Source organism: Xiphias gladius, chromosome 15 (assembly GCF_016859285.1).
Source record: "Xiphias gladius isolate SHS-SW01 ecotype Sanya breed wild chromosome 15, ASM1685928v1, whole genome shotgun sequence".
Lineage (NCBI taxonomy): Eukaryota > Metazoa > Chordata > Actinopteri > Istiophoriformes > Xiphiidae > Xiphias > Xiphias gladius.
Genome location: NC_053414.1, coordinates 25,765,933 through 25,777,337, shown reverse-complemented (window position 1 = coordinate 25,777,337; position 11,405 = coordinate 25,765,933). Strand labels below are relative to the sequence as shown.

Below are 11,405 nucleotides of genomic sequence, written 5' to 3'. Positions count from 1 at the left end.
AAAGATGCTCAACGTCTCGGGTCGCTGGAGCCTTGTCACCGGGTGAAACCTGAGTTCTTCGGAAGGACGCACGCAGAGGAGCCGCGTGTAGGGTCTGGCAGAGGGGGCACGTCCAGGTTTTTTTTTTTCTAGGTCTCGGCGCGCGGGCACTTCACCGACATGGAACTGAAGAAATCTATTTCGGACACCGAGCGCGCGCTCAGGAGCTACGGCGCCGTGTCGGAAACGGCGTGGACGACGGACAAAGGTGAGCGCCGCGCGCCACAGCCCCGCGTCCCTCCGCCGCCCGGCCGCTCGAGAGCCGGCGAGCGGGCAGGCGTCGAAAGGGTTAAGGTGTGACTCACGGAGGTTCGGGGTGGATCGGCAGCGCTGGCTTCTAGCGTGGGGCTAGAAGGCCTCTGCGTTCCCCTGCATGCACACCTCGGGCACTGCGCGGTTTGGGAGCGAATCTGAGCCGAGGCATCGTTTTCACGCGTGTGTGTGCTTCCGCCCGAGCTGGGAGCGTGAGCCGCTTTGACCGGTGCCCTGCTCCCCGGCTCCTATCAATATTTGGTCCAGCGCTCACGGTTAGAGGGCTACCTGAGTGTTTATGTCCACACGAGTGAGTGTGTGCAGGGCGAGGGATAGCCCCCCCCCCTTTTCTATATAGTATATTCCACAGTTCAGTATTTCTTTTTGAGAATAACTGAAATTGACCCATAAGTACAGAGAGTGAGCACAATAATCGAAGCTCTGATGGACACGAAACAACAAGCTACAGCCTCAGGGATGATAGTGACTCCAACAAACAGCTCTCTAACAGTTTCAGCAGAAAATGAGCATTATAGGCTGCAAAGCCACTGAATTAGATGTTACTGTTATTACAGACTCCTTTCTCGGTTGATCGATTGATTATTTGGTCAGTAAACATCAGAAGAACAGTAAAAATGGCTATAACGACCACAATATCCCAAAGCCCGATGTGACGTCTTTAAGTCTTTAAGTAAATTCCCTGTCTGGAGAAGCTTGAAACAGAATGTTTTGCATTTTGGCTTGAAGAAAACAGAAGAAGAAGAATTGGCAATTAATTTTCTGTCAATTGACTAAACAATGAAGCATCTAATGGTTTCAGCGCTAAACAATCCCCCAAGCCACAGCCTCAAAACTGACCACAGAGCTGAACAAACACAGCTTTGAAGAAAACGGAAACATTGTCTGCTGCAGAGCCACTGTATTAGATGTTTCCATTATTCTGTCCGATTACCAAATCCCAGGTGACAAAGGCAGATGAATGACGCATTGTGTTGACAGGAGCAACAAAGTGATAAGAGATGGGATCTAAGATGTGTCCTGGTTGGTTCTGCTGAGGATAACTGGTCACAGGGGAGCAGGGTGTGTAGAAACTTCCAGATTAAGTCAGAGAAGAGGGGGGAAAAAATGCAGCGGATATATTTAGACATAGATCCAGTCATTGCTCTCTCTCTCTCTCTCTCTCTCTCTCTCTCCGTCTCCCACGAACACACACATACACAGGTTTATCTGCTCTTATTTCTAAAACAAAGACAAATACTGCCTGTGTTTACTTTGCACTTTCTATTTTGTGCTCACCATCTGTTTTTCCTTTGAGGGGGGGGGGGGCGGCTCAGAGGCAGGAGCCTCAGCAGCACTGTGTATACAGTGGGACTGCAGGATGTGTCAGGGAGCCCCCCGTGGCTGCTGCACCATGAACAATCCAGGCTCTCCAGGCTATTTACTCCTCATCAAATCATAATCCTGAGGTACACCGATGAGCCCGTTTGCTTTTAGTGGAACAGGGGTAATTCGAGCTGATTAATTAGGTGCGTGGTTTACATCTGCCGGTGATGTGAGGAGCAGCGTTGCTTGCTGAAACTTTGGAGTTAACCTCACCTGCCCCTGGTGAACATGCTGCTTTTTAATTAGGAAGTATCAAAGCTGTTCTTTCCCTAGAGGAGAAGGAGCTGTTAAGAGATTATCGAGCTGGCACTTTGCCGCTTTTAATGGTCCATTTCGGGGCTTAATTCTGCCTGGTCTTATTGATGGGGAGCACGTGGCTGAGGGCGAGGTGCGTTGGGCTCAATGACAAACAACAGAAAAGAAAAAGAAAAAAGGAGCGCGCTCCGTATCGCGCTGCAGTTCCATCGTACGAACCTTGATGTGGCGTCAGCGTCTCTTATCAGCAGACACTTTTGGGTGTGATGATTCAACATCAGCGAGGCACAAACAAAATCAGGCCCTCCTGTGCAGACTTCTGTCTGCTGTGGTGAGTCAGCTCTGGTCTCAGCACGCATCCATGAGAAGTACCACAAACACAGACTGCCGTTTGTGTCGCTGCAGGGGGATGAAGAGCCGATCCAGTCCTCCAATGCTAAAAGAGATTATGTGGGTAAATGTCGGGTGTCAACTTTGACAGCTCGGGATTAAAGATGCAAATAGTTTGTTTACCGAGGTGTGTGAAGACCCATCAGCTTGTGGACTGGGGATTTTGTCCTCTTACAGTGCACTCGTGTAAAGAAGGGACCGCTTTACAGCCAGTATGGACAGGAGGAATGATCACATTACACGACTCTTTTCATGGCAAGTGTGCGTCCCTACGGCTAGATAAGATAGACTTTAAGAAATGTCAGCCTGTCTTTGAAGACATTTTGGAGGAAACAAATCTCTCGTTCCAGCATCTTAAATGCCAATATTTGCTGGTTTTCTTAACTTCCTGCGATTATAAACAGAATATCTTCGGGGTTTGGACTGTTGGCAGCATGAAACAAGATGTTTAACAACATCACCTTGTACTCTGGGAAATTGTAATGGACATTTCTCACACATTTCTCCAACATATTATAGACCAAAAAAACAATTGGTTAAACAAGAAAATAATCAGCATATAAATCAATAATATAAGTTAAAGTTACTTGCAGCCCTAATGGTTTTTACAGGACACTGAGAAACAGGTTTCAGTGTCAGCTGGGTGATTGCGCTGAAGTCCAGTCTCATTATGGTGCATTTGCTGTCTCTGGGAAATATTCATGCTCTGCACAAAAGTGGAAGATAACTGTCCATGCAGAGAAAACCAAGTGAAGTCTGACACGGGACTGATGGTATATGATTGTAGTGTGGTATTGCAAGATGTCTTTGAGATTATTTACTTGAATTTTTATTCTTGTTTAAAGGGGTGTCCTAGCAATTGAGTTTCACTTCTCCATAATGGGGGGGGGGCTTGTGAGAGATTGATTTTAAAAAAAAAGGTAAAAATAGAAGCAACAGAGGCCAAAATATCCTGACTTTTAGTATGAGTCACCTCTCAAAAACCCTGGATCCCACGCTTCCCATAATGCAACTTGTCTTTCAGTAGACCCCCCCACCCCCCCCCCACCCACAAGTGTCAAGACAAAACTGAGATGACCAGGATGGCGTCACTACGACGTCAACGCGGGTATTTTTGCAAACTTGTGTAAAGCTCTGTCCGGAGCCACGGGGGGCATTGTAAAGCTTTTTCACACACTGACATGACAAGTAAGCTGAGCTTCACGTGTAAAACGGGTGTAGTGTTCCTGCAATGATTCCGCGGCGGAGACGGACGGGAATATTGGGAGAAAGAGCGTGGATGACAGTGCAGCAAAGGTGTTAAAGAGGAGGAAACCAGGACACCTCTGTACCAGACAATTAACTTCAGTTCCACTCTTGAAATTAGGGGCATACTGTATTTTTATACGTGAGATGTAAGATGCTGGTAAGGTCAGTCTGTAGGTGCTGCAGCACTGGCAGTGGTCAGTGCATAGATCAGAGCAATAAGTGTTTGGTCATTGTGGTAAGTGTTTAGTGGTTACAGTGTCTGTGCATGCTCTTGGCAGCGATGAAGAGTGTGAGGTCTGTGGTCTAGCTCCAGGAAGGTGAAACCCAATCGGCAAGAAGCCACAGCCGGTCATTGATCCATGTTCGCATTTTTTCTCTCTCTCTCTCTCTCTCTCTTCCACTTCAGCAGACACTTCAGCAACTTTCCTCTGTGGAAAATGGTCTCAAAGTGCCCGTTATGTAAACTTAAATCCCGGCTTTCTGCATGCCACACACACACACACATTTTCACATCACAGCCGTAACAGTAGGCACTGCTGCGGCTACAAACTTCAAACCACCTCTGTCAATTACCAATGCTGCTTTCCTCCCAAATATCGTGTTCCTGGCTGCTTTGAAACGAACCCGTCAGAGGGGGATGAGGTGAGAACCGTGTTTGCCAAGACGCTGACGCTACGACGAAGCTTTCGAGGATAAAAAAAGACGGAATTTGACAAGTTCTTGCATGCAACTGTCACATGAAATCATAGGAGAATGAGCCTACGATTAAAACTTCAACTTAGATGTGGGCGGTGTGCCGCCGGAATCTGTCATTTGGCCATTTGTAGGGAGGATTCTCTGTAAATTAAACCAGTAAACAAGCTTCAAACTCTTAAGCGCTGTCCTAGGTGAAGACTAAAGCAGAGCTGTCCTTGTGGAGGACACACAGGATGCCAGATGTTTGTTCCTGCTGCTCACCCCCACCTGTAAAGACTCCTGTTTCCCTCCTATCTTTTTTTATTCCTCCTTATTCGTTTTTACTGTGTGTGTGTCATCCCGCCGGCTCTCAGGTCATTCAGATGTGTCCATGGCAGAGAGCACCATGTCTCCAGAGGAGATCGAGGTGGAGATGGCTCGTATCCAGCGCCTGCGAGAGGTCCTGGTGCGCCGGGAGTCCGAGCTGCGCTTCATGTGAGTTGCTTAAGTGTCCGTTTTTGTGTTCTTGTAACACCAAATGTGACAGAAAGTGACGAAGATTGAATCAGTACAGTGTCACAACAATTTCTGTCGCCGACCTTGAGCGGATAATGAAGCCGGGCCCCCGTCATGACACAGCTGACACTCTCGTGACGCACTGCAAAGGCATCCAAGTGTTGTTTCTTAGTGATATTAGTCGGCTGTTTTAAGACTGCTCAATACTGAGAGAGGCAGTCCATTTGTCCATTGATTATTCAGTGGGCTGGACGTTCCAACGGCAGACGAATGAGTCACCGTGATGAACCCATTGGCTCTTCATCAACAATAGCCTCAAGGATTATGGATCGGTGTTGGGGGTGAAATTCTGTACTATTTCCTCTGTGTAAACCCCTCGCCGCCTTCATCACAGGAATGTTGTGTCTGCGCTTTTTGGGCAGTGTGAGAACGTGGATGTTGATCAACCCACGGGAATTTTTGCTGAACCGTTTCTATTTAAAATCCCCTGAAATATCTGTGGTTGTATTAAAACATTACAGGCAGTCACTAAAATAAGATAAGTTGTTTTTTTTCCCCCCCAGTAGGAATAGCTGAAAATATTGAACATTTCTGTCCAGTTTCATGTTTTATTTTATAGAAATCTTACCATTTCACAATATATGGATATCTTGATATAGAATTACTGATACTGTGAGGATTTCATATTTTATTTATATATGTATAAAGCACATTCCTAGTATATGTGATGAATCAATCCATTTCAGTGGCGTTGAAAATAGGTTGAACAGTGCAGTTCTATTGTTGAGCTTGTTTTGTCGCCATATCTGGTTGTTTTTTGTTACAATGTGAAGCGGAGATTTTTGTTACACACACCGTGCTGCTGAAAAGGCCACTCTCAGCGAGCCAAGAAAAAAAAAGGCATAACAGCAGTCTCATGGGTCGTCCAATACGGCACCTGTGTGAAACTAAATGAAATGTGGAAATAAAAGCCACTGTCTCAGGCAGATGTATCGCAAGCATAGCATGTCAAACTGAACAGTGCATTTTGAGGGTCATTACACCCCTAAAATCTGCAGTGTGACGGTTGTTGTGTCGGATGAAGCTGATGCACATCTTAAAGACCTCACTCAGTTGATAATGTTAGAGGCTTCATTAGGCCGCCTCGCTACTTACTGCTTACGTCTCTGTTGTCAGGCTCTGTGTGACTTAAGACGGCCCATAAACACACACACACACACACACACAAACTAGAACATGGAGGTTCAGAGCAGAAGCTGCTTGAATCCACAGATAAAATTGAAAGAGTGAAGCACAAGGCAGAACGGGGGAGAAGAAGAAGCTGAAGGGAGGGGTCTCAGGGGAGATAGGAGGAGGAGGGAGGTGTAAAGCGGAGCAGCGGGGACAAATGCAGAGGGAGGAGGAAGGAGGCTGCGGATGAGTCATCAACCTGATCTATCACAGGGAGAAATAAATCCGCGGTAGCCGTCACTGCTCTGCAGAAAGGGAGAGGCAGGGATTTAGGGAAGAAGAGAGGAAAATGTCAAGGCCCGAGGGTGAGACATCAGGGCCGCAGGAGGCTCCGAGAGCAGCGTGGACTGATTTATGTCGCATGTTTTCCATTTGCACACACTCTCCTGATGCGTGCTACATTGGGGGGCTGAGGCTGTGATGTCTTCATGACAAGCGCAAGAGTGGAGTGCAGCACGGTGATTAGCGCTGAATCGATTTGTCGATTAATCAATTATTCAGTCGACAGAAAACAAATTCGAAACCATTTTAAAAGCCGATTAAAAAGATTTTATATCATTGTATACTGAATATCTCTGAAGATATTAGATGACAAGCCAGAGGGCCAGTTATTAAAGTTCATCTTGAGGGGGCCCATGACATTTCACTCAAAACCACCAATGTGAAAACTGGCGTTGGAGGTAAAATCAGGGATCACTTCAGTCAGGAGATACATCACCTGGCATCCATCAACATCTGGAAGAAAAATTCCGTGGCAGTCCATCCAATAGCTGTTGAGGTATTTCAGTCTGGACCAAAATGACAGACTGACCCACATCTGCTAGCATGGACAAAAATATCCATCCTATTAGTAGAAATGAAAATAATCTTAAAATGCAGCACTAGTTGGGATGTTGCATTTTACATTTTATTTGTATTATCATATACATGCAACTAGGGTAATATTCCCATTTTTCTAAATAAATCTCTGTGCATTGCAATAGACAGAATATTTCACATCACCGAGATTAAATATTAAAAAAATTGGTACCAGGTGTCAGGTTTTTTTAATGTGGTTTCATTGATAGTGATCCTGCCAACTGATTTTTCAGCTATGTCTGCTTTTCTTCCAGGGTTTTTTATAAGATATAACTCTGTCTAACATCATTTCAGTCAGATAAGGAAACTTGGAAGCAGAGGCAGCTTATAATATCTGTTGTTTTTTAATGTGATGGAAGTCAGAGATTGACTGTTTTCTTTCTCTCTTTTTTTTTTTTTTCCAGGATGGATGACATTCAGCTCTGCAAAGACATCATGAGTTTAAAGCAAGAGCTGAGGCAGATTGTCGCAGTCCCAGGTACAGTTCAAACACACACAGTCATGTATATTCCGCCTTGCACACAATCAACATCAAGAAAACAGGCCGTAAGCCTTTCAGGAAATAAACCACTCAGATCTGATCCTCTGTGAGCAAAACTGTCCACGCTCACCATCTGAACTCGAGCAAAAATAGAGCTTTTGGCACCAACTGCTTGTGTTTGTAGACAGACTCCCATCACCTCAGCAGGCGTCGTGGTGATTTTTGGGAAGCGTCGTTACGCTAAACTACGTGGGACTGATTGTAAGTCTCAGGGATGTGGTAGAGTTATGGCGGGGGGGGGGGGTCATCATGCGCACACAAACACGCATGCATCATTACTGTGAAGACGATATGAGCTGAGGGGAAGCTTTCCAGGCGATGTGTCCAAAATGAATTCCAGTAAACGCTCACCTGGAGGCCCTGGATGTTTTCACGGCGCAGAGCACAGAATCAAATACTGGTTGAGCTCCTCGGTCAGTTCTAGTGCTGTCACTGTATCTGAAATGCAGCAGGAACGCGCCGATACATCACGCACAGTAGCACATACATGGGGTGAGTATTTACATCATGTGTCAGTGTGTGTAGACAGGAGGGGCTGGTGTCATGTTCAAGGACACATTTAAGTAACAGGACACATCAGCTGTTTTGGGAGACGAACCAGGGGACCTTGGCAGCCCTATAACAAAATAACAGACACACCAGATAATTTAATGCAATCCAATCCAACAGTGCTTCATGTATACATTGATCGATTTACCTCTGTGGTCATTTCTGATGCCCCAATATGAGCAAACCCCCCCACATACCAACAGCGAAAGCCGACAAGACAATCCCAGCTTCAAGCGATCCTGTGGAACTTGAACGGGGGTAGCTGTGGCAAAAAAGCTTTACATTGCCTGGGAATTTTTAATTTGTAAGAGGAAGACAACGTTGTAGCTTTAGGGTCCAATTACACGCTTGTTCTGGATCTTTCAACCATAGCAAACAGTCTTCATCAGCAGAAGCCTACAGTTATGTTTAAATGAACCTCCTTTATTTCTTTAGTTTTGTCAGCCGCCAGTTTAGTTTTGTAACTGTAGAATTAAAACTTGCATTCGACAAAAAAAAAAAAAAAAGGACGTGACCTCACTTCCCTCAGTGGTGGCTTCAGCTTTCATTGGGTTGTATTGTACTACGAAGTGTCCCTGTTATTTTGTCCGCCCCCCTATCCATTTGGGATTATTGGTCAAACAAACCGCACATCCTCAAACAAAAACTGCCCCTCGCTGACGGTCCCACCAGCCACTGGGGCCACATGTACGCAGTCGTTGGGGGTTCCGTCATCCCGCTCCTTCGCACCAGCACAATGAGAGTCACGTGACAAGCAGACCCTGCATGCCGCCTCCCCTGCTCCTCTGACATTGGGGTTTGTGCGTCGCAGCCACGCGCCCCCTCAGATTGTCATGCCCCCCCCCGAGGGGATACACGCTGGAGCTGCACTGTTCCACTGTATTTCCGGACGGGAGAAAGAGCTGATGTTTGCAGTCATTTTTCAAAGCCTTTCTCCAAATAGCCTAGATATCAGCGCTTCCAAACAACCTGCCCTTTGCAGCCGTCTGCGCATGTGTCCGTGTGTGTGTGTGTGTCTGTTTGCACTTTATTTGGTCTCTTTACCTGTGTCTTTTTCTGTGCTCTGGAGTGTGAAGGTTAGAGAAGTGAGACAAAGTGAAGCGGATGTGGTTGTTGCTGGATCTCTCGACTGTGAATGCAAATTTCTTCTCCAGCTGAAACTAAAAAGAGAGCTCTCCGGCATTTGCATAATTAAATCAGTGCCTTATTTGCTATACATTATACATGAGCGGAGAATTAAGGGTTTGTGATGTGACTCAGTGTTTAAGAGCCGGCTGACATTGCTGAAAAGGTCAGCTGCAAGTTACTACATATACAGAGCCTGCATTTCTATTTTGCATGAGGAAGTAAAATATTAAGGTCTCAGTTCTGCCTGCTTGGCCTCTCCTCCAGGCATCTATTTATTTGTTAATGACTTTGCCTCTCTTTCGTTTTCTCTCTTCCTTCCCCACAGAGAAAGAGAAAACCAAGAAGCACAGGCAGCGGGAAGAGGAGCTGATCCTGAAGATCCATAAACTGGTGCAGAAGAGGGATTTCCTGGTGGACGATGCCGAGGTGGAAAGATTAAGGTAGAGCGCTCGGCCACGTAGGCTCAGTCAATATCTGGGGTGATGTCTCCAGGAGACGGCCGTCTGTGCGTTTACTCAAACGGGAGGTCAGAATGAGCCGCCTCCACGGTTTCGTCATTTGATGCGCAGGACGGTTGAGAAACAGCAGGAAGGAGATTCATTAGAGTCAATGTGTGCCGCAAATGTGAGCACAACCGAAGGCGGGGGAAGGGGTCACTTAATCATCACAACGCTGCCCGTTGCGCGCGTGCGTGCATGACGGAGGGAGGCTGACTGAGGGCCGTGGCTGTGCGCTGTCATTTTCTTCCTCCTCCTCCTCCGTTGCCAGAGTTCACCCGCAGAGTGTGACACAAAGATAACATTCAGATAGACATGATACAAAATGATGTAAACTCGCAGTCTGGTTTTTAATTCATTGGAGGAGAGAATTTCTGCTCCGCTGAAAAGGCTCCTTTTGAAATTTTACCATCAGATCATTATGTGTGTATGGTTTTTTTTTAAAGTCAGAAATATTCTGAGTCACAGTAGAAAAGTCTGTTGAAGTTGTGAGGCCACATTTAGCCGCAGTCTGTGCTTCTCGTGTAGTATCGTTAGACTCAAGTCATAGAGCTAAGCATGGGTTTTTCTGAAAGATGAATCCCTGACGATCTTTGAAAAACACCGAAGGCTACAAAGGTAAGACTCCGTCCACTCGGATGAAAAAACATAATTTTTCACGGTGTGATAAACATTGGCCACCTTGCAACTCTGTTAACACATTACACAACTTAAGTTGTTGCTCATGTTTAACAAACTGCTGAGATCTTTGTTTGGATTAGAAATTGAGTTGTGTCTTAAAACAAAATAGATTTATATATTTCAGTAGCATAAATGACCAGGGATTTATATTTCAGAAAAACAGGTGCTTGAATGTAATGTTAATACCCGAGGGGTAAAAACTGAGACCAGGCCATACTGTCCAATCAATGCTAGTTGTACTGTATAGGTCAGGTAAAAATCAACATGTGATTTACTGAATTGCATTTGAATCTTCGACTAAGGTGTGACTCTGTCGCACCTCAGGGAGCGAGAGGAGGACAAGGAGATGGCCGAGTTCCTCAGACTGAAGCTCATGCCTCTGGAGAAGAAGCTCAAAGCCGCGCAAAGTGAGTGAGAGGTTGAAAAATGACCCGCATGCGCAATCAGAGGGAGACGGGCGTGTTGTGCACATCTACTTCCACGGTGTGATCATTTCTCTTTCCTTTTCCCTTATGACAAGATCCTCCGAAGCCCAAGAGACAACTCCTGGAGCCGCCCCCCAACAAACCATCCATCACCAAGTCGGGAGCGGCCATCATTAAGGACTGCTGTGGAGCCACCCAGTGTGCTGTCATGTAACTGACCGAGACCTCTTTGTGACCCCGTCCATGTGTCAGAAATAACACACTCACATCACATGCCATGCCATACATCACTCCCCCTGACTAAGAGAACCCATGTTAGCTGCCCCCCCTCGGAGTCAGGTTTGTAATTTAAATACAGCTTCAGCCACAAATGGCCAGCTAGAGGTTTGGAAACTGATCCCTAATCAGTACTCGAGGAGCTTTTTGAAAGTGAGGACGGTTTGTCAGCTGTGTGTATGGAGTAAGGGGGCATTCAATGGATAAAGCAGACATGAAAAATAGGACAGAGAGACATGGGTATTGTAGATAAAAAAAATTTAAAAAATCTAATAAATGTGTGTTAAATCAGGAGCAGATTTCAGTATGTAACATCCCTTTTCAAGTGGCGATATGGTCTACGATGATGCATCTGATACACAGTACATGTGGGTAGAGAACCACAAGCACTGTGAACTAGAAATACTGGGTTTCTCTGTCTGACAGGAAGAAAAAACAAACATCTGCTTTCACTTCGTCATG

General features: G+C 45.9%; 1 protein-coding gene across 1 annotated transcript; it reads left to right on the top strand.

The window, feature by feature from the left end:
- Positions 1-159: 159 nt before the first annotated feature.
- bmerb1 (bMERB domain containing 1) lies at positions 160-10,657 on the top strand. The gene is made up of 6 exons (XM_040146537.1): positions 160-247; positions 310-327; positions 4,626-4,737; positions 7,251-7,324; positions 9,390-9,504; positions 10,567-10,657. The coding sequence occupies exons 1-6, from the start codon at positions 160-162 to the stop codon at positions 10,655-10,657; spliced, it is 498 nt and encodes a 165-aa protein (XP_040002471.1).
- Positions 10,658-11,405: the final 748 nt, after the last annotated feature.

Coding starts and splice junctions, on each gene's coding strand:
- bmerb1 (XM_040146537.1), top strand. CDS start 160: ATGGAACTGAAGAAATCTATTTCGGACACCGAGCGCGCGCTCAGGAGC. Junction 4,738..7,250: donor GAGTCCGAGCTGCGCTTCAT/GTGAGTTGCTTA, acceptor TTTTTTTTCCAG/GATGGATGACATTCAGCTCT. Junction 9,505..10,566: donor GCCGAGGTGGAAAGATTAAG/GTAGAGCGCTCG, acceptor GTCGCACCTCAG/GGAGCGAGAGGAGGACAAGG.